Raw genomic sequence first — 25,865 nt, forward strand, 5'->3', positions numbered from 1 at the left:
CTACTGTAGCAGTTGTTTTTCCTTCTGTTTTTGTTTTCCTGCAGTAGTTGTTTCTCCTGTAGTTATTACTCTTTTTATAGTTGATTCTCCTACTGTAGTAGTTTCTCCTCCTTCTATAGTTGATTCTCTTACTGTAGTGGTTTTTCCAATTGTAATGGTTTCTACTACTGTAGTAGTTGTTTCTCCTGAAAAAGTCTTTTCTCCTGCAGTAGTTGTTTTTCCTGAAGTAGTTGTTACTCCTACTGTAGCAGTTTTTTCTCCTACTGTTGTTGTTTCTCCTTCAGTAGTTGTTTCTCCGGCAGTATTTGTTTTTGCTTCTGTAGTTGTTTCTCCTGCATTTGTTGTTTCTTCTACTGTAGTTGTTTCTCCAATAGAAGTAGTTTCTCCTGGTGCAGTTGTTTCTCCTACTGTTGTTGTTTCTCCAGCCGTTGTTGTTTCTCCAGCAAATGTTGTTTCTCCTACTGTAGTTGTTTCTCCTGGATTAGTTTTTTCTCCTGCAGTAGTTGTTTCTTCTTTAGCAGTTGTTTTTCCTACTGTAGTTGTTTCTCCTGCTTTAGTGGGTTTTCCTGCTGTTGTTGTTTCTCTTTTACCTGTAATTTCTTCTGAAGTTGTTGTTTCTCCTAATGTTGTTGATTCTTCTTTTGTAGTTGTTTCTCCTACTTTAGTGGTTTCTCCTACAGTAGTTGCTTCTCCTAATGTAGTTGTTTCTACTACTGTACTTGTTTCTCCTGAAGTATTTGTTTCTTCTACCATTGTGGTTTCTCCTATTATAGATGTTTCTCCAACTGAAGTTGTTTCTCCTGCAGTAATTGTTTCATTTAATGTAGTTGTTTCTCCTACTCTAGTTGTTTCTCCTACAGTAGTTGTTTCTCCCGTAATAGCTGTTTCTACTGCATTAGTTGTTTCTCCTGCATTAGTTTTTTCACCAGCAACAGCTGTGTTTCCTGCAGTTGTTGTTTGTTCTAATGTGGCTGTTCCTCCTACAGAAGTTGTTTCCCTACTGTAGTTGTTTTTTCTACCATGGTTGTTTCTCTTTTAGTAGTTGTTAATCCTATTGTAGTTGTTTCTCCTACTTTTGTTTTTTTCCTGAATAAATTGTTTCTTCTACTGTAGTTAATTCTTCTATTGTGGTTGTTTCTTCTTTATTAGTTGTTTTTCCTACAGTAGTTGTTTTTCCTGAGGTAGTTGTTTCTCCTGCAGTAATTGTTTCTCCTACTGTAGTTTTTTCTCCTACTTTATTTGTTTCTTCTACTGTAGCTGCTTCTTTTGTTAGAGTTGTTTCTTTACCATTAGTTGTTTCTACTACTTTAGTTGTTTCTCCTACAGTAGTTGTTTCTCCTGCTTCAGTTTTTTTACCTGCAATTGTTTTTCCTTCTACTGTGGTTGTTTCTCCTACTGTAGCTGTTTCTCCTGCATTTGTTTTTTCTCCTGCGGTAGTTGTTTCTCCTACTGTAGGATTTTCTCCTATAGTAGTGATTTTGCTGGCAGTAATTGTTTCTTCTGTAGTTGTTGTTTCACCTGCAGTAGTTGTTTTGACTGCAGTAGTTAATTCTTCTACTTTAGTTGTTTTTCCTGCAGTTGTTGTTTCTTTTACTGTGGTTGTTTCTCCTACTGTAGCTGTTTCTCCTGCATTTGTTTTTTCTCCTGCTGTAGTTGTTTCTCTTATTAAAGGTGTTTCTCCTGTATTAGTTACTTTGCTGGCAGTAATTGTTTCTCCTGTAGTAGTTATTTTGCTGGCAGTAATTGTTTCTCCATTAGTTGTTTCTACTACTTTAGTTGTTTCTCCTACAGTATTTGTTTCTCCTGTTTCAGTTTTTCTTCCTGCAGTTGGTGTTTCTTCTACTATGGTTGTTTCTCCTACTGTAGCTGTTTCTTCTGCTTTTGTTGTTTCTCCTGTAGTAGTTGTTTCGCTGGCATTAATTGTTTCTCCTGTAGTTGTTGTTTCTCCTGCAGTAGTTTTTTCTCCTACTGTAGTTGATTTTTCTGGTTTAGTTGTTTCTCCTGCAGTAATTGTTTTTCCTAATGTTGTTTTTTCTCCTGCAGTAGTTGTTTCTCCTACTGTAGTTGATTTTTCTGATTTAATTGTTTTCATGCAGTTGTTGTTTCTTCTACTGTAGTTGTTTCTACTGTAGTTTTTGTTTCTCCTGCAGTAATGTTTCTCCTGTAGTTGTTGTTTCTCCTTCTTTGGTTGTTTCTCCTACTTTAGCTGTTTCTCCTGCATTTGCTGTTTCTCCTGCTGTAGTTGTTTCTCATACTATAGTTGTTTTTCCTGTAGTAGTTTTCTCTCTGGCAGTAATTGTTTCTCCTGTAGTTGTTGTTTTTCCTGCAGTAGGTGTTTCTCCTGCAGTAGTTGTTTCTCCTACTGTAGTTGTTTCTCCTGTAGCAGTTGTTTTGGTGGCAGTAATTGTTTCTCCGGAAGTTCTTGTTTCTCCTGCAGTAGTTGTTTCTCCCACTGTAGTTGATTTTCCTGATTTAGTTGTTTCTCCTGCAGTAGTAGTTTTTCCTAATGTTATTTTTTCTCCTGCATTAGTTGTTTCTCCTTCTGAAGTTTTTTCTCCTGAAGTAATTATTTCTACTACTGTAGTTGTTTCTCTTATTGTGGTTGTTTCTCCTTTAGTAATTGTTTTTCCTAAAGTAGTTGTTTCTCCCAAAGTGGTTGTGTCTACTGCATTAGTTATTTTCCTTCTTTAGTCTGTTTTTCCTACTGTAGTTGTTTCTCCTGCCATAGTTGTTTCTACTGCAGTAGTTGTTTCTCCTGTAACAGTTGTTTTTTTCTGGAATTGTTGTTTTTCCTACTCTAGTTGTTTTTCTGCAGTAGTTGTTTCTACTGCAGTAGTTGTTTTTTGTACTGTAGTCGTTTCTCCTACATTTGTTGTTTTTTCTACTGTAGTTATTTCTACAATAGAAGTTGTTTTTCCTGCAGAAGATGTTTCTCCTAGTGTCATTGTTTCTCCAGCAGTTGTTGTTTCTCTTACTGTAATTTGCTCTCCTGCATTAGTTTTTTCTCCTGCAGTAGTTGTTTCTTTAGCAGTACTTGTTTTTGCTAGTGTTGTTGTTTCTCCTGCAGTAGTTGCTTCTCCTACTGTAATTGTTTTAACTTCTGTTGTTGCTACTACTACTCTAGTTGCATCTCCCATTGTAGTTGTTTCTCCTACTGTAGTTGTTTCCCCTACAGTGATTTTTTCTCCTGTAGAGGATGTTTTTCCTCCTATTGCTGTTTTTCCTGTGGTAAATGATTCTCCTGCAGTAGTTGATTTTCCTTCTGTAGTTGTTTCTCCTGATTTAGTGGTTTCTCCTACTGTTGTTGTGTCTACCATCCTAGTTGTTTCTCTTGAAGTTGTAGTTTCTTCTGCAGTGGTTCTTTTGTCTAATGATGTTGTTTCTCCTTTTGTAGTTGTTTCATCTATTGTAGTTTTTTCTCCTTCAGTATTTTTTTCTTTTACTGTAGTTGTTTCTTTTACTGTAGTTGTTTCTTTTGCAGTACATAATTTTCCTGCTGTTGTTGTTGCTTGTACTGTAGTTGTTTCTTTTGCAGTAGCGGTTTTTCCTGCAATTGTTGTTTTTCCTACTTTAGTAGTTTCTTCTATTGTAGTTGATTCTACTACTGCAGTTGTTTCTCCTGCAGTAATTGTTTCACCTGTTGTAGTTTTTTCTCCTACTTTAACTGTTTCTTCTTTTGTAGCTGTGTCTACAATTTTAGTTGTTTCTTTTGCATTAGTAGTTTCTCTTACTTTAGTTGTTTCTCCTTTATTAGTTGTTTTTCCTAAGTTAGTTGTTTCTCCTGTAGTGGTTGTTTCTAATGCATAAGTTAGTTCTCTGTCTTTAGATGTTTCTCCATCTGTAGGTGTTTATCCTGCAGTAGTTTTTTTCTCCTGCAACAGTTGATTTTCCTGCATTTTTTGTTTCTTCTACTGTGGTTGTTTCTCCTACTGTAGCTGTTTCTCCTGCATTTGTTGTTTCTCCTGCTGTAGTTGTTTCTCCACCAGTGGTTTTTTTTCCCACGGTGGTTGTAGTAGTTGTTGTTTCTCCTGCATTAGTTTTTTCTCCTGCAGTAGTCAATTCTTCTGCAGTAGTTGTTTTTTCTTCTGTAGATGTTTCTCCTGCAGTAGTTGCTTCTTCTGCTTTAGTGATTTTTCCTACTGTAGTTGTGTCTGCATCTGTAGTTTTTTCTCTTGTAGTTGTAGTTTCTTCTGCAGTTGTTGTTTCTCCTAATGTAGTTGTTTCTTCTGTTGTAGTTGTTTCTCCTGCAGTAGTTGCTTCTCCTACTTTGGTAATTTTTCCTACTGTAGTTGTTTCTCTTATAGTTGTAGTTTCTTCTGCAGTTGTTGTTTCTCCTAATGTAGATGTTTCTTCTATTGAAGTTTTTACTCCCACCAAAGTTGTTTCTCCTACAGTAGTTGTTTCTACTGCTGTAGATGTTTCTCCTGAAGTAGTTGTTTGGCTGGCAGTAACTGTTTCTCCTGTAGTTGTTGTTTCTCCTGCAATAGTTGTTTCGTCTGCAGTAGTTGTTTCTTCTACTGGAGTTGTTTCTATTGTAGTTTTTGTTTCTCCTGTAGTAATTGTTTTTCCTGCAGTTGTTGTTTCTTCTACTGTGGTTGTTTCTCCTATTGTAGATGTTTCTCCTGCATTTGTTGTTTCTCCTGCTTTAGTTGTTTCTCCTTCAGTGGGTGTTTCTCCCAATTTGGTTGTTACTCCAGCAGTTGTTGTTTCTCCTGCATTAGTTTTTTCTCCTGTAGTCAATTCTTCTGCAGTAGTTGTTTTTTCTTCTGTAGTTGTTTCTCCTGCTGTAGTTGCTTCTCCTACTTTAGTGGTTTTTCTTCTGTAGTTGAGTCTGCATTTGTAGTTTTTTTTCTGGTAGTTGTTGTTTCTTCTGCAGTTGTTGTTTCTCCTAATGTAGTTGTTTCTTCTATTGCAGTTGTTTCTCTCACTATAGTTGTTTTTCCTACAGTAGTTGTTTCTACTGTAGTAGTTGTTTGGCTAGCAGAAATTTTTTCTCCTGTAGTTGTTGTTTCTCCTAAATAGTTGTTTCTCCTACTGTAGTTGGTTTTTCTGATTTTGTTGTTTCTTCCGCAGTAGTTGTTTTTCCTAATGTAGTTTTTTCTTCTGTTTTAATTGTTTCTCCAACTGTGGTTGTTTCTTCTTTTGTAGTTGTTTCTCTTATTGTAGTTGTTTCTCCTACTATAGTTGTTTCTCCTATTGTGGTTGTTTCTCCTTTAGTAGTTGTTTCTCCTACAGTAGTTGCTTCTCCCATGGTGGTTGTTTCTACTGCATTAGTTGTTTCTCCTGCAGTAGTTGTTTCTCCTGCAACAGTTGTTTTTTCTGCAATTGTTGTTTCTCCAACTGTAGTTGTTTCTCCTGCAGTAGTTGTTTCTCCTGCAGTAAATATTTCTTGGACTGTAGTTGTTTCTCCTGCATTTCTTGTTTCTTTGACTGTAGTTGTTTCTCCAATAGGAGTTGTTTTTCCTGCAGTAGTTGTTACTTCTACTCTTGTTGTTTCTCCAGCAGTTGTTTTTTCTCCTACTGTAATTTGTTCTCCTGCAGTAGTTGTTTCTTCTGCAGTAGTTGTTTTTTCTACTGTTATTGTTTCTCCTGCAGTAGTTGTTTCTCCTACTTTAGTGGATTTTCCTACAGTTGTTGTGTCTGCTACTGTAGTTGTTTCTCCTGTAGTTGTCGTTTCTCCTGCAGTAGTTGTTTCTCCTTCAGTTGTTTTTTCTATTGGAGTTGTTTTTACTTTAGTAGCTGTTTCACTGGCAGTAATTGATTCTCTTGTAGTTTTAGTTTCTTCTGCAGTTGTTGTTTCTCCTAATGTAGTTGTTTCTTCTATTGCAGTTGTTTCTCTCACTATAGTTGTAAGAATGTATAGAATGTAACTGTAATAAAATATAAATATAATTTGTTAACTTAATCTATTACTTAAATGTTTTACCTTCTGTGCATTGTGACCACTGATCATCTGCAGCTGGAGTGTTAAAAAATCCTCTGATTGTACCAGGTCTTGTCCCATCTTGACATTGATACTAATACTTTCTTGATATTGATCATCTTCAAATTGAAATCCTTTATCACAGACATATGTAATTTCATCTCCAAAATTAACAGGATTCCCATCCCAATATGTAATTCTTAGGTTAGATATGGATGGTGGTTGTGGGGGCTTTAAACATTGAAGAGGACATGACTCACCTGTTGTGAACCTGTAGCTGCAGCATGTTTGTGGCCGGGGGCAGGTAACGCGGTCACTGTCTCTCTCTCTTTCTATCTCTCAAACTGATGTTTGAAAATTTTAGTCTAGTAGAGCAGGGGGAGCAGGGGCGGGGGGGGGGAATGAATAATAAAATGATTCAGCACTAAGAAATTAACTATCTATCTATCTATCTATTCATACTTAAATACACATAGGAAATATTTTTTAAAACCCAAAACTACCCTTTCAGGGCTCAATAAATTAACAATCTTAATTAAAAGTTAAGAGATAAAATACTGAAAGTCACCCATGCAAGAAAGTTTGAAAACTTAATTACGCGGCACATATTGTGAATAGGATTGTAGATTTGTATTTATGTTGGTAAAACTTGGAAATTAAACACAGGGTTTCGCTGAAAAAATGACCTCACTAATTTACGATAGTTTCACTCGTGTCAAACACACCGTGAATGAACAAGACCCTGCATGGCGTTATTGTTACGAGATACTCAAAAATTCCCGTACTTTCCACTTATCACGACATGAATTTCCAAGATTATCAAGTGGCAGCTTTGCCACATGTACAATATGTAAGGAGGGCTCGTGGAAAGTTCACATGATTTATTCCCCAGTTCTCGACCAGTCAGATCTCTTCAAAAACCTGTGCTTTGTTTGATGACTATATAGTTTAGTTGCTGAAGCTAATCACTATACCAAACATTGGATATATAATTCAGTTGTTGAAGCTAAGTGCTACATCAAACAATGGATTTATAATTCAGTTGCTGAAGCTAAGCGTTATATCAAACAATGGATATATAATTCAGTTGCTGAGCTTGGGGCTATACCGAACAATGAATATCTAACCGCTATGCCAAATGAAAGTGTTACCCTGATCAGATCAACAAGCTCTAAAGAAGATCTCAAGGCATGATATTGAAACAGAACATTTAGTTTAGTGTTCCCCATTCAAGGCTTGCGAAACCGGAAACCTTTAGCACTGTTTTGAAAAATTACAGAATTTTGACTTTGTATTTTGTTCCTGAATAATTATTGTTGAGTACTCGTTTAAGATACAATAAATTATTTCCCAGTTAGAAAATTTTAAGAAAATTTTAAATTTTTTAAATAATTTTTTTTTTTAATATAACAGCCATTATTCATATATTTAAAGAACTTAGGATATCCTGTTTTTTCTCCTTTTTAAAAAATAACTAAGCAAGATGCCTCTTTTGATTAAGCCAAAAAAGTAGCTTATTTTAATTTTTGTTCCTTGTGCGCATTGCAAACAGAATTTTTTTAAAGACTCATGATTAAAGATTGAGTCAAAAGGATGAGTTGCATTGTACACACAATATTTCCCAGCTAAAAAATGTACTTTTAAACTACTCAAATAATAACTCATTTTTAATTAAGGTTGTTTGATATTCAATTAATGAAAGCAACTAGAGTAGAGTAAAAATAAGTATAGAATATAATCTGTCTTTTAAACATGTCTCAATAATAAAACATTAAGTTAATGGAGTTTCCTAAACTTTAAGTGGCTTATGTGAACTTCTGTTATTAATGGAAATATATCTCACATGAGTCCACAACCTCTGATTAAAAAAAAAAATTAAATATGCCTGTAAAGACATGAGTTGTTGCCAAATTTCAGGCTCCATAGGTCTTAAAACCATAACCGCAATTTATATTTAGCTGCTAACCTATAAAATTCTTCAAAACATTTCGAATTTGGTATGTATCAAAAGAAAGCTGGTGAATACTGTACATTTTTAATTAGATATTTTCCAAATTGTTTGATTTATTGACAAAAAAGAAATATTTTTCTTCTCAACTATTACTTTTTGGCCTCTTGATTTGTAAAAAATATCAATTTCAAATTATCTGATTACAGTGTTTTGATATGAATCTTTTGATTGATGACAATTGGTAAATAGTTTTAAATGTCTTCTTCCATACATACCAAAGAGAATTATAAGAATATTTAATGGTAGTTATATTATTGTAAAATTGATTTCAAAGTAAAATATATTTCAGTTGAAGATTTTATTGAACGAAAAAAAATGCAAAAAGTCTTTGATGTCTTTTACAGTATAGAGAAGAAGACATTCCAAATTATTTACCAACTGTCATGTTTTGTGGGACACCCTGCAAGGCTGCAATTTCAATTTAAAAAAATGCATATTCTAAACCTTGTTTAATATTCAAAACTAATCCCATGTTGGTAACTAGAGAAGTGCAGTGGTGAATATTTTGATGATCCCAAATGCTATGTTTGTTATGCTATAGTACAATTTTTTAACTATTCATATCAACTGTAAAATACTTTTATGGAACAAAACAGAAAAACTAACATTAAAACACCACTCTCTTTTTTTGTCAATTTTTCTTTTCAGTCCCTTTCCAGACTTTATATGTTTATTCTGCATCTTTACACAGTTAACACTCCGAATTATTATTCAAAAAGACCAAGGTCTGTTTATACATTGTATCATAGAATTCACAGAATTTCGCATTTTGGTTATAATTGTCAATTAAACCATAATAATTTGAATAAATATTGTCTGTTTTTAGTTCATTCTGTAGTATTACTTTAGTCTTACTGTGTAGTCTTACTGAACCAGGAATTATGTTTCGAAGTTTTAATTCAAGCCAATAGGCATGAGACACGGCTTGAAATGAAGCAGAAGGAAGTAGAAATGGCCTGGACTAAAACCGAAACAGAATTAGTGTTCATGAAGAATCCAAAGATGGAAGATTAACTCGCCTTAAGAAATGAATGAAAGACGGAAAGAGAGTCCGTCAGATAGCTCCAGCTTTCCATGATTCATTAGCATCATTTTATTTGTTAATTTTTTACTTGTAAAATCATTTTTTCCTATACTCTGTAGATTTACTCACATCAGTTTTAAGGCTTTAGATTTCCTTTATTTCATACCATCTTTATATCTTAACAATATCATATATCCAGGATATTTTTATCCTTTCAGTTCTATTCTGCTACTGTAGAAGAGGATGAACCTGTACCAGTTAAAAATTGTGGTCTGGTAGGTGGTCCAGCCTGTAGTTGTAAAGAAGGTGAAATTCTAGATTTAGATTATGATTTTTGCAGATGTTGTTACTTTCCTGGGGATTCCAAGGTAAATACAGGGATACAAGGATACAGGGATACAGGGAAACAGGGATACAGGGATTCAAGAATACTGGGATACAGGAATACAGGGATACAAGGATACAGAGATACAGGGATACAGGGATACAGGGATATAGGGATACAGGGATATAGGGATACAGATATACAGGGATACAGGGATACAGATATACAGGGATACAGGGATACAAGGATACAGGAATTTAGGGATACAGTGATACAGGGATACAGGGATACAGGGATACACGAATACAGGGATTGTTACGCGAGCCATGCTGCGTGTATAAAGTCTATATGGTGCCCCTGTGAATTCCTGAGTTCTCCCTGAGGATCTGTACAGAACGTATTGTGAAAGAACTAGTTTTAGGAGCTGTTTACAGACTGACTACGCAGGCGCAAGATTTCTCGCGTGGGAGTGAACAGTTTTATATTAGTATATGTTTATTTGTCTTGCAAGTGTAACTGTGTCCAGAATTCCAGGATCACTGTGGTAATTATTTCTTATATATATACGTATGCTTATCGGTTGATTATATTATGATTGATATTTATATATGCGTTTGTTGGTTCCTTGCCACAGTTTTTTAATGCCTGAGTGGATTATTTGTTGTATTCGTATGATTTATCACTCAAAGCTTATTTAGATTGAAGACTCAGAGAAATAAATGTTCGGAACCTTATTATCATCCTTTTGTTATGAAGAGCGTTGAGAGAGGGAAGTCTTACGATCCCGTCTTGAGAAATACCACAAGGACATATATTAGGTCTTCAGGGAAATCGCTAAGTAGCGAAACAGGGATACAGCTGAATACAGGGATACAAGGATAAAGGGATACATACATACAGAGAGGCAGGGATATAGGGATACAGGAATACATTTATACATTGATACATTGTTACATTGTTACAGGAATACATGGATACAGGGATACAGGGATACAGGGATGCAGAGATACAGGAATATAGGGATACAAATATAGAGGGATACAGAGATTCATGGATACATGGATAAAGGGATACAGGGATTTAGGGATATATGAGATGGATAGGAATACAGACAGGAAGGATTTTTTAAACCAAATTTAAATTCAAATTTTAAAGAAGAAATGCAAAGTCGTCTTTATTTCAAACCTACTCAATCTAGACATACCGTACACATGGTGACTTTTACTTGCTGATATATATATAAACGAATAGAAGCCAGCATTGAAAAAATAGTAAAATTCCCAAAGAAGAAATACAAAGGCGGCTTTATGCTAATTAACTATTTTAGTTTTATACCTGCTGATATATATAGTGAAGAAAGGAAGCCAACAAAGAACAAAACATCCAACAATTATTCCAATAGTTTTAGCTGCCTTAGTCTCCATCTTAAACTTTCGAACCTAAAATAAAATATTTTACAAGAATGTTATAAAATATGTTTAACATTTTAAACGACATTATAAATATCTCCGAAAAAGGCAGAATACATTTTGGAAATGCCAAGGCTAGGTAAAGTTTATAATTATTATTTCAAGTATTATACATTTATATCATAAAACAAGACATTCATATATATATGTTGCATGCGTATAGCCGGCCAAACGTAACGGCAGGACCGATTGGGCTAACATTTTTTGTAGGCACTCATGGATGGCCTGTTTTAGACTAAAAAAATTCGAAATTTTCTAATTCAAATTTTTTATTTTTTTTATTTTCCACGGGCAACACCGGACTATTCTGCTAGTTATACATTTAAAATTAAGTGAACGGACGAATGTCGCAACTAGTTACTCATAGCTGCTAAGACGACCTTCAAGTCGTCTTTCTACTGTCCACTTTTCCGGGACATCCTTTAACTCGGATATAATCCAGAATTAAAACGGAAACATTTTGAAAATAAATCAGAAATAAATCGGAAATGATGCAAAGCCTAGTTCTAGATTATATTAGGCTGGTTCCTCTAATCCCATATCTTGTTTCTAAAGAGGATTCTCCCCCCAAATCTGATAATATAATCAGCAATCAACATCTTTTCTACTTTTTTATTTTTCTTTTTTACAGAAAACATGACGAATTGAAGATCACATTTTTTCTCCAAATCTAGTAGGTCGACAAACAACTGCCGCAAATTGTTTCAAAGATAAGAGATGATCTTCAAGCTGTCTCTCACCTTTTTTTCGTTTTTATTCACGTTTAAGGACCAATAAAACTTTGAACTCTATTTTTTTAGTTTTAAGATTATTTTATAAAAAAAAATTTACAGGTGTAAATCCGCTAAGAAAAAAAATGTCCTCCAAAATCCAAAATCAATTTTATTTCTATAAAACTTTAAATATCAACATTAATTTCCTATAAAGAAAATACTGAAAAGATAGAAAAAAATTTTTTTTTTTGGCAAGAAAGAATTTAAAATTCAAAATTAACCCATTTATGTCGAAATCATCGTATTAAAACTATAAAATGTTTTGTCAGGCTTATCTGTTTTTAAAAACTTTCTATATCGCTTAAAATGTGTTTGCCTATCACATGCACAAGGATATAAAAATGTTTTAAAAAAACAGTAAATATCACAATTTTGATAAGTTTAAGATATTTCTTGCCGTCCAAAACTGCCTATTTGACCGGAATGGGATCATTTACCTGATTTTTTATATTTCTTTTAGCGAAGGCTTTGGAGCTTCCAGGTCTAGCATAGCTTGGACCCTTCCCTTCATCTACCAGCAAACTAGATAGATAGATAGATAGATAGATAGATAGATAGATAGATAGATAGATAGATAGATAGATAGATAGATAGATAGATAGATAGATAGATAGATAGATAGATAGATAGATAGATAGATAGATAGATAGATAGATAGATAGATAGATAGATAGATAGATAGATAGATAGATAGATAGATAGATAGATAGATAGATAGATAGATAGATAGATAGATAGATAGATAGATAGATAGATAGATAGATAGATAGATAGATAGATAGATAGATAGATAGATAGATAGATAGATAGATAGATAGATAGATAGATAGATAGATAGATAGATAGATAGATAGATAGATAGATAGATAGATAGATAGATAGATAGATAGATAGATAGATAGATAGATAGATAGATAGATAGATAGATAGATAGATAGATAGATAGATAGATAGATAGATAGATAGATAGATAGATAGATAGATAGATAGATAGATAGATAGATAGATAGATAGATAGATAGATAGATAGATAGATAGATAGATAGATAGATAGATAGATAGATAGATAGATAGATAGATAGATAGATAGATAGATAGATAGATAGATAGATAGATAGATAGATAGATAGATAGATAGATAGATAGATAGATAGATAGATAGATAGATAGATAGATAGATAGATAGATAGATAGATAGATAGATAGATAGATAGATAGATAGATAGATAGATAGATAGATAGATAGATAGATAGATAGATAGATAGATAGATAGATAGATAGATAGATAGATAGATAGATAGATAGATAGATAGATAGATAGATAGATNTCCCCCTCCCCTTCCCCTCCCCTTTTCCGACAATTTGTCTAGAGTACATGGTGTATACAAATATTTTGTTCAAAATCCCGAACAGAATTTTAGATATATAATATAATTGGGTTTGGAGATTAATATTCCGAACAAAGGTTAGAATTACTTTTAACAGTTTATTTTCTCTAGTTTGATACTTATTTTTCAGTAAAAATTGTAATCTGTTCCAGTTAAAAGAAATACAGGGGGAGGGGGGGGGGAATAGAATTTCTTTCCCCTTCTCTTAATCAGAAAATATCTTGTTTATCATGTCTATGCTAGATTAGTTTGTATTAACAAATATAAGAAATCATGGAATGTTCAAAGTAATCCTTCTTCGCACATGAAAAAATCTGCAACATCAAAATATTGCTTTTGAATTCGCACGTCGAAAATTCAGAAAAATAGCAAAAATTTCGATTAAAATATATTCAAAAATTTCAAAACTGTTTTGAAACATTTGCTCTCCAGACACTTTACCATATTTTCGAAACTGAGTAAGATATGTTTAACTAAAAAAAGGACTAAAAAACAAACCAAATAACGTTCTTTCTGTTCGTTTTCTACTTGCAAGTATCTTCTCTCAGTGTTAAAATTTGAGATGGTGTCAGCAAAGCAAATGTTTAAATTACGAACAGTTCTTAAAGAAATTGGGTCTTTGCAACCTGATGCTGTAAACTGTTGATATTTCAAATAAGATTATTTAATCTAACAGAAATCATATTTTGAAATATATAAGGTCTACGGCATTTGGTTGCACAGATTTATGAATTAGAAAATAAGAGTTTGTGGCAAAGACTCAATTCCTTTGTAAAACTACTCAACAGGTTGTGGAGTACTTTAATAGTCCAAAAACCTTAAAAACAAACGAAGCTAAAAGCACAACACAAATCTGAAGTCGAAGATATCGCCATTATTCTACTTTATGTATTTAAATTCTATATATATTTCTTAAATCGCCGCAAAAATCCTCAACGCACTTTCATTCAGAAACCACAATTTTTAAATAAAAAGTTGTCAGTTTTCTCAGTTGAATGTTTAAAGGTATCCAATGTGAATTGGTCATGAAAAAGGCATCAAACGTCAACGAAAAGAAAGTTTTTTTTTCATAAAAAAAAATCCTTTAAATTTTTAATTGTTTCTTGGTTAATTTCAACCCAGTTTCTCGACAGGGTTTAAGGAGTCAAACATTAGTCAGAAATCTGCCAATTATAATAAAATGTTGATAAAATAAAAAAAACGAAAATCATCGCAGAAAAAGCCTGTTTTGCATAAATAATTTACAATAAATAAATGTTGAGGAAAATTCTAAAATATAAATACATCTTGAAAATTGTAAATCATTAATACTACTGTTAAAAATAAGTATAACTTTAAGTCATATATTGCTGTAATTACAAGTAACCTTAAAGACCTAAAATGAGTGTGTCTGATTCACAACGGTATCCTTTTAACCTTTTATATAGTTAATATTTCTCTCGTTTTTAAGATTAAAAGGTTTTAATATATTTTTTTAACACGCCATCTAAATCTTAATCATTCTTAATAAAACAAAAAGTTGCCAGAGCTGGGAACTTTAGAATGGTGGATATCGGGATTAATGCTTGATCCACCCTTTTTCTTAATCTCCAGATTAAATATTGCTTGTTCTCCTTATGACTTTAATCTCCAGATTAATTAACAGATCGGGATTAAGGATATCACATTCTAAAGTTTTCAGCTCAGGACTAAGGATACCAATATGTAAATCGGATATGCTACTCTATCAATGCAAAACTATAAGTCACGTAAAAATAAAGTAAAGTCTCTTTAAATTAGAACTTTTCCATTTCATGTTGAGTTAAATTATTTAAAATATTGTAATAGTATCAGGAAATCTGTCTATTTTTAGCAACAAAAAAAATCTATTTCTTAGGGAGACACTCCATTGTTCAGTTGCACCGGTAAAAGGGAAAAAATCAAGAAAATAAAATTTTTAAGTATCAAGTAATAACTTTAAAACGCATACGTACATTTTTGCTGTGACTCTATCCACTCTGAATTTCATATTTATTAAAAAAATATTTATTAACTTTTGTCTCGCGGCCTTGCAAATACAAAAGTGGATCAAGTTAGTTTTCAGATTTTATTTAACCCTAAACAGGTGGGCCGGGTGGGGCGTGGGGTCCCTCTAAATATTTTGCCCTAGCGCTTTCATTTTTGACAATATCACCTAGACATTTCTATTCATATCTCTAATTGGATAATGAGATAGATAGAAAGATAGATATTACCGTCATTTTATTTCTATTGGTTCAGAATGGACAACAAACACATGACTGAACCCTGATTGGATCAGGCGCTAATGGACTCGGCAGAACTAATTGAGACTGAGGCGGGGGGAGGAGGGGTATCGGGGCTACAGATCTAATTAAGACTGAAGGAGGTGGGGGTATTTATATTTCTTTATTTTATAGAAATAAAACCCAGCCATGTCAAGGAATTGTAGCAATCTGTTTAATCTTCTCTAATCTTTTAGATTAAAAGTAAAGCAGATTTTTGCAAACTATATTACATCACGAAATTTTATACTTGATATTTTGTATATTTGAATTCTTATTTTAAGAGATGTATAACATTATGATTTATTTGAAACATTAAATAGGTTTTAGTGGAAGAACTCGGCGTTGCCTGTGCCGATAAATATGTAGTTTGAGTGCATGATTGCCGCGTTGTTCTTTACCCTTATTTTTATGCTTTACAGTAGATAGCCTTTTATAACCAAATACATCATCTGTTTGACAATTTATCCCAAAAAAGGTTTATTGGGGGGAGGGGGGGGGGGTTCTTGATCAATAAATATTCTGCCGCAAAAAAAAAAAAATATATTTAGTTATCCCCGTGTTTTTTTCTTCGTACTTTCTTCTAAAATTTCGGAACTGCCCCTTAAGAGTCTTGAAATTGAAGATGCTCAGCATCTCACCTGTTTGTAGGAGAGGGTGGTTCACTACCCTCCCTAGGCTCCGAAACACTTCCCAGTCTTAGGGTAGAGAACGCAACCTTACTCTTTGTAAACCCTGAATACATGAAAAATAAGATAGTTCAGTTTTTAACTTCACATTTTTATTAAAAAAAGAATTATAATAAACATAATGTTTCACGTCTATCATGACGATTCTCAGTAGTTACAATTCTTTGAACAACTAAAATTCCAAGATTTTTTCATCACAAATTGCGTATTTTCTAAAAAATTATTACAAAAACAATAAAAAAAATAAATAGAAATAAGATAGATAGTTAGATAGAGAAATAGATAGATAGATAGATAGAGAAATAGAAAAAAAAATTATTTTGTTTGTCAATTTAAAAAACAAATTCAGTTTAAAATTTGCATTCTAATAAACTAATAGTTTCGAGTTAATTTTAAGCGGATATATAGAATAAGACCCATAAATCTGTGAAATACGAAGACGTCTGTTTTTGACTTAAAGATTTGAAATAAAAAATAAACGAATGAAAATGAAACACAGAAATTAGACTGTACAGAGACAACAGTGCTTGACAATTTGATTGTAATTCTGCCTGCTGCAGATAAAACTATTTTCTATATAAATTACAGAACTGCATAACATAAACAGACTTAAGAGTCTAAAACTAAAGAATGCATGTAAGCTTCAGCTTAAAGTTCTGAAAAATAATGAGTTGATACTTAAGTATTAATCTTTCTCAATTTAACACTGATATGAAATTTAAATTTCCCGGGAAAAATCTCAACCAATCAGATTGCTGGAATTTACAACCTCAGCTGTTCTGTTTTATAATTTTGATTTTTTAACTTAATTTCAGCTAGAGCTAACAAAATATAATTTGGAATAGATTTATTACAGATTACGCGAAAAGATTTATTAACTGAAATCATTTTCATGAATTGAAATATCGCAAAATTGATCCGGTTTAAACATTAACTCGCCGAAATCGACGATTTAAATATTTAAGCTATAGCTTAAAATTCAGTTAGAAGTGGCATTTACGCTGAAACTTAACATTTAAGTCGTAACTTTTAGTTCTTTAGTTTTAGACTCAGATTGGTAACATGTTGTCTTCCTATTCCACACATTGATAAGTCAATCTGAATTATGGATATCCAAGATAATTGCTTTACTTAATATCTTTTCTTATTGATATTGCCCACAGTGGATATCAAGAATAAATCATCAAATTATACATTTGTATAATTTTATATCGAACCTAAGTTTGCGTGAGGTTTGAGTAGTGTTGATCTTGAACCAGAGACAACAAATCTCTTTTTTCTAATTTTAAAAACAATGAAATAAAATATATTAATATTATTAAATATTAATAGTTGGTTTTTGGGGTTTTAGACCTTTTAGGGACTCCACGAGAATCTATGACGTTTAGTATATATATATATAAATTTAGCTTGTCTGTCTGTCTGTCCGTTTGTATCCAATAAACGTCAAAACGGCTGAATTTGTTTTAAAATTTGTTTGATTGTTTTTGTTCCTGACAATTTTTCTGTTTATAAATGATGAGGTATTCGTTTGTGTACCCTGAAAAATAGAAATATCATCATAATTGTCCTTGTCCATGTCCTTGTCGTTGTCCTTGTCCTTGTCCTTGTCCTTGTCCTTGTTCTTGTTCTTGTCCTTGTCCTTGTCCTTGTCCTTGTCCTTGTCCTTGTCCTTGTTCTTGTCCTTGTCCTTGTCCTTGTCCTTGTCCTTGTCCTTGTTCTTGTCCTTGTCCTTGCCCTTGTCCTTGTCCTTGTCCTTGTCCTTGTCCTTGTCCTTGTCTTCGAACCTGTTCTGAAAAACTTCTCCGATTGTGTGCGCATGTTTTTCTCTCAACTCCGTTTGAATGTTTTCCTTTAAAGTCTCTGGTGGCGCCATTCCCTCTCCTCTTCATATATTTACCCTTTTCTCCATTAGATTTCTCCCACCCTGACTCAGTTTTTACGGTTCTCACTGTAAAATAAGGTTAGATTTATCACATTTAACAAACATTTTAAAAGAAATATTTTTGTAACTGGACCATTTCTGGAATTTTTTAAAATGCCAAAAAATTTATTATTTTTATATATTTTAAAATTCTTTTACTTTAACGATTGTAAAAGCTCTTATCTTTAACCAGTAATGTAATTTATTATTAGATAGTTTTTTTTAATTCTGTGAAAGATTAAAAAGATGATTTTTACAAAATTTGCCTTTGACACGATAAATTTGACCCGCCTTGTTTTTTGGACTTGTTGAAGAAAGATGTTGTCTCACAGAAGGAACCCTGAATTAGAAAAATATCTATTTTTAATGGTTTTTTTTTTCTGCTGAAAATGAAAAAAAAACTTCAAAGGATCAGAGTGAAAAGAGAGGAAAGTTTGAAAAAGAGTAAGAGAAAAGGTTGAAAAGAAAAAGAATAAGAGAAAAGGTTGAAAAGAAAAAGAATAAGAGAAAAGGTTGAAAAGAAAAAGAATAAGAGAAAAGGTTGAAAAGAAAAAGAATAAGAGAAAAGGTTGAAAAGAAAAAGAATAAGAGAAAAGGTTGAAAAGAAAAAGAATAAGAGAAAAAGGCTAAAAAGAAAACGGAATAAGAGGAAATGGCTAAAAAGAAAACGGAATAAGAGGAAAAGGCTAAAAAGAAAATGAATAAGAGGAAAATGCTAAAAAGAAAACGGAATAAGAGGAAAATACTAAAAAGGAAAAGAATAAGGGGGAAAATGTGCTGAAGGAAAAATTTGAAAGGAATGAGGGAAAAAATTTTAAAGAAAGAAGGGGAAAACTATGAAAGAAAACGCTGGAGAAAGAGGGGGTAAAAGAGAAAAAACAATAATATTGCAAGTTGTTAACCGAAATTTTCATAAAATGATCAACATTCGAACAAATCGGTTTGAAATTGAAACGGAGTTTTATCTATATCATCATTCTTATAAAAACCATTTATATGGTAGTTTTGAAGTTTTGCCCCCCCCCCCCCCAGTTCCCCCTTGAGAGTTAATTAGGTACGTGCAGGCCTGTTTTTATCCATAACAATATTAATACCTAATTAATTAGTCGATGAATAAATATAATAATGAATATTATGAACAAAGTCCAATATTGACAACACATGAATAGAGATAAAAATTGTTGTTGTTTTTTTAAACCTTTTAGGATTCGACTTTTAATGGACAATGTGAATGTAAGTGTTTTCAATTTATTATGTTTATTATGCTTATTATATTTAAAATGGTACTATTTCAACCTCTGTCTAGTCAGAATTTTTTATTTTTTTAAGTGAGTTGTGCATTTTTGTTTTATGATTAATGAAGAAAATTGTCAGAATTTGACACTTTTCAAGCTAGAAGAACGACGATATCTTCCAAATTATTGATCAAATCAAGGGAACCGGGCAAAGCACGTGAAATTACAATAATCTTCGATATTATGAATATTATGAATAAGCTCACGAAGTTTGATTTTACTGGAAACATTATGCAAAAGTTTTATTTCTGAAAAAAATATTAACTAAAATGATTTATTAAAACGATTCCTAAACCGGTGAACCCCATAATGATTTTGATAGGATAGGGGGGGGGGTGTTTTCAATCCCCCCTTTTGTAGTTTTTTTTATTTTTACATAAAAGCGGCTTACACAATAGAAGACTAAAAATTCTTCAATTTTTCAACTTCAAAGTTGTGATCAAATATTGCGAAAAAAAAATATTGAAAAGGTGTAATTTTTTTAATAAGTTGGCCTTGAAAAGTTGGACTGGGTACATGCGTCAAACTCCCCTATCTCAACTCTATGGGCATCTATATGAGACAAAAATAGCCCAATCCGGACAGGGTTAACATCCGACCAGATTTTTGTTAAATGTGGATCTTTAAAAAAGACAAAAAACTTGAATGTATAAAAAAATTGTTTTCAGCATACACAGTATACATTGTATACTGTGTATTCATCATATGTATACTGTGTATTCAGCATAAGTATACTGTGCATTCAGCATATGTATACTGTGTATTTTTTCCTGAATTTTCATTAAAAATATTCAAAAGTTGGGAAAGGAAAATAAAGAAAGCACATAAATCTAGTTCTACATTTTTTTTTTCTAAACCAGGAAAAAATACAAATTTGTAAAAAACAAGATTTCTTATTCCAAACTAGATTAGAAGGTTTCCCCGTCTCAAAAAAAAATATTTTGTGCATTATAATTTTAAAAAAAAACCTTCCTTTACAGTCTTTCTAGAGCCAGTTTCTTTACTTGTCTTTCTAAAGTCTAATTTTTTTCTTTCATTCATTTTCTTTCTTTTTTCCTTTCATACATTTATAGAGTCTAGTTTTTTCTTTCTAATCTTTTTTATAGAAAATGTTTCTTTCTTATCTTGCTAGAGTCAAGTATTTTTATCTAGAGTATTTTTTCTTCTTTTTGCCTTTCTAGATTCAGGTCTTTTCCTTTCTAGAATTTTTTTCTCCTTTTTTCATTTCTACAGTATATTTTCTTCTTTTGCCTGTCTAGAGTCAGGTCTTTCCCTTTCTGGAGTCTTTTTCCCCAGTTTTGCCTTTTTTGAATCATGTCTTTTTCTATCAGAGTCTTTATTGTTCTTTTTGCTTTTAAAAAAACAGGTTTTTTTCCTTTCTTTAGTCTTTTATTCTTATTGTCTTTTTCAGGTTTTTTCCTTTCCAGAGTCTTTTTTTTCTTTTTGCCTTCCTAAAGTCAGGTCTTTTTCTACCTTTAGTCTTTTCTTCTTCTGTTTGCTTTTCTAGAGTCAGGTATTTTCCTTTCTAAAGTCTTTTTCTTCGTTTTGCCTTTCTAGAGTCAGGTCGTTTTCCTTTCTTAAGTGTTCTTTTTTTTGCCTTATTTAAGCCAGGTTATTTCTCTTATCTTTCTAATGTCCACCTTTTTATGGTTACCTTTCTAGATTCAGATTTTGAGTCATCTTCCATCCTGTGAGATGATGTTACAGTCCCACTAGAGGAGGGTTCAACCTCACTAAACAAACAGTTCAACCTGACTAACAATATTTTAGTTCAATTCATCAATAACCATAAGTCATAACAGTTCAACCTTACTGACAATATTTGAGTTCAATTCATCAATAACCATTAGAGTTCAACCTGACTAACTATAAAAGAGTTCAATTAGTCAAAATTAAGATTTTAACCGGAATAAACATAAAGTCCAATGAGACTAAACATAGAGTTCAACCAGACTAAACATAAAATTTAACTCTACAAAACATAGAGTTAAACCTGACTAAACATAATAAAGTTCAACCCTACGAAAAATAGAGTTCACCCAAGGAACTATAAACAGGAACGCCCAACTCAGATATACGCATATTATGTACTGTACACTGTGGGAGGAATGTAAACAAACCCAGTGCCCCTACAGAAGTTGAAGGGTAAGGACTACAGCTCTGATGTGATATTACAGTTCAACAAAAAACAAGTTAATATATCAAGTTAAAGCTTATACTAATGACTTTTGGCTTTCTAGTCGAAATGGAAAATACAATAGCAAATATTCATAATCCAGCCATTGGGTCATTTTCCCTGAAAATGATGCGTTGCCCCTGAATTCTTTGTTTTGATCTCCTCCCACTGAAGTACACAGATTTGACGCATCAGATATGGCGGTTCCTGGTCTATATATTTCTTGAGTTCACCCATACTAAATGTAGAGTTCAACCAGACAAAACATAAATTTCTACAAACCAACGAAACATAGAATTCAACACTTAATATTGTTATTTTTCGATAATTATATTTATACATTTATACATTGGCCACATCAAGGAGAATTGAATAAAAGGAGGGGGCGATAGGGTTTCCGTACACTTTGCTGTGACGTTTTTGGACTGCTGGAGAACTAGTTTTTGCGTTACAACAATAACAAAGGCAGCCGATCTAATGTAAACAAACATGAGTTAGTATACGGTGAATCTTCATCTAACGCCAGAGATGCGCCAGATGTCTGTTTATCATTTGTGTTATTGTTTACAATCTTTATTATTGTTGTTCGCAAAAACTAGTTCTTCAGCAGTCCAAAAACGTCACAGCAAAGTGTACGGAAACCCTATCAAATTATTCTTCAAGAATTATAATTCTTGAAGAATAATTTGATTGCACGTCCCATTTCAAGATTCGGTCTAGAATTTTAATGTTCTCAATTTGAAAATATATTTCAAGTTAAGAATAAATAGTCATAATTGATCTAATCTATATATATATATGTCCGTGTATATATATATATGTCCGTGTATATATATTGTGAATTTTTGTGACAATTTAAATGTCCTCCATCTTCTATAAAAGTTTAAGAAAATCGTCCAAAAACCATTAAAAAATTCATATTCTTGTCAAAACCTGATATTAGAGAATTTTAACACTTCAAACAATGAATTTTGTTAGATATATCTATCTATCTAGATCTATCTATCTACCTAGATCTATCTATCTACCTAGATCTATCTATCTATCTAGATCTATCTATCTATCTAGATCTATCTATCTATCTAATTAGATCTATCTATCTATCTTTCTAGATCTATCTATCTATCTAGATCTATCTATCTATCTAGATCTATCTATCTATCTAGATGTATCTATCTATCTAGATCTATTTTCACAAGCTTTAAATTTCAAAAGTCTGCGCCATAATGTTAGACAAAATTAGACTGAGAGACATGTGCTCCTTTTAAAATTATTTTATTGGTTTTTAGCAATGTACAATTTAGCAATAAAGCAATAATTTTAAGAGATATGAGAAGCGCCTTGGATGCCTGGTAAATTTTCTAACTTAAGTAAATGTCATCATTTAACACTTTTTGGAAAAATGTTTAACTTTAAATGCAGTTTCATCAGAATTTCAAAACTTTTAAAATCGTTTCCCAAAAATGTCAATAGCGTCAACTTTAATATAAAAACAAACTTGTGTTTCACAGAATTGACAAGTTTTTAGACAATTGTTTTGGAAATTAAACTTTCAGGGCGCTTCGCGCCTATTTTCAAGTGACAATTTTAGCTTTGTTGATTTTCAAGCTTCCATTTTCCTCAGTAAATCATATTTCGTTGATTATGGTTTTTTTCACTTTTAAAAATAATAAATGTTGACCCTTTCTTAGTCATATTTAACACCCAAAAACCTGGGTCAGGTGAGGTGCCTAAAATTTGGGCCCGATCGGTTCAGCCGTTTGGACGTTTATTTGATATAAACAAACAGACAATCTAGCTAATGTATATATATATATATATATATAAAATTCAGTGATGGTGAACTTTTATTTTAAAATGAGAACTTGATTGATGAGGAAAAAAAGACTTACTTTAAAAATTAACGAAATGCTAAATTTCGTATTTTCAAATTGATAATTGAAAGTTTTAATCTTTGCTTTTTGCCAACAGTATCTAAATTTGAGATCCACGTTCTCTCTCGGGCCTCCATTTATCTCAGGTAAAGGTTGTAACTTTTTAAATAGAGAATCAATTGGAATTACGTCTACAGTCCCTTTGATTAGGATCCCAACTGACCTGAAGGTTGTGAGTTGAATGTATGAGGTCTCAGGTTTAGGCTCAGGTAGCTTGCTTGATCTCCCTCTAAATAAAACACTTTAAAGGGAATGTTTAAAATTTCGGGAGAAGTTGAAGATACCAATATTTAAATATTAGTATCCATAGTTTGGTCCATCACCATCACCAAATTTTAAATATTAGTAAACTGTGATCCCAACATAGGATGAAACGTTAATAAAAACCAGAAAATTCATTAAAATTCTATTTAAAAAAGTTTAAATTTACTTTCAATGGTAAACGTACTAGGAAAGAAAAAAAATGCAAAATTTACCAATATTGCAATATTAGTAAACATGGATCCTCACAAAGGATGAGGCTTTAATAGCAACCAGAAAATTCAATAAAATGCAATTTTAAAAAGTTTAAAACTGTGAATTTAATGGTAAAGAACTAGAAAGGTTAAAAAAAATGTAAAAAAAAAACACAATATCCTACAGTTTAAAAACACAATATCCTACAGTTTAAAAACACAATATCCTACAGTTTAAAAACACAATTAAAAAAGCTAGCACTTAGGGTTAAACACAAAAATAAAGATGTAAAAAATGAATAATTGGATAAAAAGTATACCTGTGTATACCCATTCCTCCTACCACCTCTCCTCCATTTTTAACTCTTGTAAAACCCTGAAATAAAAAAAATCAGTTAAAAGACAAATGTCAATAAAGAAAAATATAAAAAAGTATTGTAAAAATTGATTTTAAAAACCTGTCTAATGGCTTTGATGGTCTTCTTCGCTGTCCTGTTTTATCAAATAATTACGATCATTTTTTATGTTATTAAAAAGTGTCGAGAAGTAAATGCTGTGCGCTACTCATGTTGTTTTTCCTAACAGCAACTTTATTCATCAAACATTTAATTTTTAATTTAATTGTTAGTAAGATAGCGTACCTAGAAATATATCAAATTTGAACAATATTCTCTAAATCCAAACATTTTTCGGAAGCTTACAAGAGACTAATTTAAGGCGAATTAAAATTTTTAATAAGTTTCCAATGACAAAAATTATATTTAAAAAAAAAAAAAAAAAGTTTCCGCAGCCTCTGCATGTAATTAATCTATGGTAAAACTGTAAGAATAAGTAATAGCTACTTTTTAATGGGATTAAAAATACAAAATTATGGAGCTTAAACTAAGAAATTATAGTGTAAGTTTCCGGGGAAACTAAATTCCTTTATAATAGACCGACGAAATTATCCCTGTATATTCTCCAGTTCAAGAAAATCATCACAAACATCGGGGCAAAGAAGGATCCAAGAGCTGAGTATATCACGTATCCAGGATCCGAACTAAACAAGAGCTGAGTATATCACGTATCCAGGATCCGAACTAAACAAGAGCTGAGTATATCACGTATCAAGGATCCGAACTAAACAAGAGCTGAGTATATCACATATCCAGGATCCGAACTAAACAAGAGCTGAGTATATTACATATCCAGGATCCGAACTAAACAAGAGCTGAGTATATCACGTATCCAGGATCCGAACTAAACAAGAGCTGAGTATATCACATATCCAGGATCCGAACTAAACAAGAGCTGAGTATATCACATATCCAGGATCTGAACTAAACAAGAACTGAGTATATCATGTATCCAGGATCCGAACTAAACAAGAAATGAGTATATCATGTATCCAGGATCGGAACTAAACAAGAGCTGAGTATATCACGTATCCAGGATCCGAACTAAACAAGAGCTAAGTATATCATGTATCCAGGATCCGAACTAAACAAGAGCTGAGTATATCATGTATCCAGGATCCGAACTAAACAAGAACTAAGTATATCATGTATCAAGGATCCGAACTAAACAAGAGCTGAGTATATCATGTATCTAGGATGAGAACTAAATAAGAACTAAGTATATAACATATCCGAAATATAAACAATTAAACGTTTCTAGGATCCGAAATAAACAAGAGCTGAATAGTGAATAAATCACTTTTCCCGGATCAAATTCAGAACTTAACAAACAAATCTAGAAAATGTACTGCTTTGATGAAAACTTTAAGCTAGTCGTATTAAATAAGTATTACCAACCTGAGTTGGCATTGAGGTTTACAGTCGCCTTTGTCCACAAAACCACTGGAGTCCGCGCCACTGAAAAGATGCATTTTTTAAAGTGGCTATAGTAATTTAAAAAAGCTTTTTATAGTCAAGAACTCGAATTCTCTTTAGAAACGGATTTATGAACAGAGAAAATGAAGAAAATTGACAGATAGTGACGAAAAATGAATTACCAATGTACCGATGTAATGTCAAATGAAGATCAATACAAATTCCGTTAACAGTCCCTTTAATTTTAATTTTGCCATATCATTCATTAAAAACATAATATTTGACAAACAAAAACCGTCAAATAAGTTAGCATTAGTTTCCAAATGTATTACTCCATCTGAATACATGAACGGAGTTAAAAGGCACTGTTCGCCAAATCTCAAGT

At 32.2% G+C, this 25,865-nt stretch overlaps 2 protein-coding genes across 2 annotated transcripts in view; both read right to left on the reverse strand.

Annotated features, from left to right (window-relative positions):
- LOC111709786 (flocculation protein FLO11-like) lies at positions 1 to 3,317 on the reverse strand. Its single transcript, XM_023483693.1, has 3 exons — positions 3,035 to 3,317; positions 1,235 to 2,001; positions 1 to 1,032 (listed from the first exon to the last, which is right to left on the reverse strand). Exons 1-3 carry the CDS (start codon positions 3,315 to 3,317, stop codon positions 1 to 3), a joined length of 2,082 nt encoding a protein of 693 aa, XP_023339461.1.
- A 505-nt stretch (positions 3,318 to 3,822) lies between these two features.
- The window catches only part of LOC111709787 (flocculation protein FLO11), a 36,367-nt gene continuing 14,324 nt past the window's right edge, over positions 3,823 to 25,865 (reverse strand). Inside the window, exons 9-23 of the mRNA XM_023483694.1 lie at positions 25,463 to 25,522; positions 24,619 to 24,708; positions 24,128 to 24,161; positions 23,990 to 24,045; positions 23,378 to 23,443; positions 20,759 to 20,837; positions 18,101 to 18,149; positions 17,673 to 17,836; positions 17,379 to 17,425; positions 17,103 to 17,164; positions 15,838 to 15,931; positions 11,963 to 12,047; positions 10,619 to 10,722; positions 5,432 to 5,870; positions 3,823 to 4,977 (exon numbers count right to left, since the gene is read on the reverse strand). Of these exons, the coding sequence (XP_023339462.1) occupies positions 3,823 to 4,977; positions 5,432 to 5,870; positions 10,619 to 10,722; positions 11,963 to 12,047; positions 15,838 to 15,931; positions 17,103 to 17,164; positions 17,379 to 17,425; positions 17,673 to 17,836; positions 18,101 to 18,149; positions 20,759 to 20,837; positions 23,378 to 23,443; positions 23,990 to 24,045; positions 24,128 to 24,161; positions 24,619 to 24,708; positions 25,463 to 25,522 (2,584 nt within the window). The remainder of the gene's footprint in view (positions 4,978 to 5,431; positions 5,871 to 10,618; positions 10,723 to 11,962; positions 12,048 to 15,837; positions 15,932 to 17,102; positions 17,165 to 17,378; positions 17,426 to 17,672; positions 17,837 to 18,100; positions 18,150 to 20,758; positions 20,838 to 23,377; positions 23,444 to 23,989; positions 24,046 to 24,127; positions 24,162 to 24,618; positions 24,709 to 25,462; positions 25,523 to 25,865) is intronic.

This window comes from Eurytemora carolleeae, unplaced genomic scaffold (assembly GCF_000591075.1).
Source record: "Eurytemora carolleeae unplaced genomic scaffold, Eaff_2.0 scaffold174, whole genome shotgun sequence".
In the NCBI taxonomy this organism is placed as follows: domain Eukaryota; kingdom Metazoa; phylum Arthropoda; class Copepoda; order Calanoida; family Temoridae; genus Eurytemora; species Eurytemora carolleeae.

What these genes read in the sequence shown, in the direction of transcription:
- LOC111709786 (XM_023483693.1), bottom strand. Translation starts at nt 3,317, where the DNA reads ATGGTAGACACAACAACAGTAGGAGAAACCACTAAATCAGGAGAAACA. An exon ending in AACAACACTAGCAAAAACAA is followed by an intron (nt 2,002 to 3,034) that starts GTACTGCTAAAG and finishes CAATTACTGCAG; the next exon opens with GAGAAACAACTAAACCAGAA. An exon ending in CAGTAGAAGAAACAAATAAA is followed by an intron (nt 1,033 to 1,234) that starts GTAGGAGAAAAA and finishes AACTACTAAAAG; the next exon opens with AGAAACAACCATGGTAGAAA.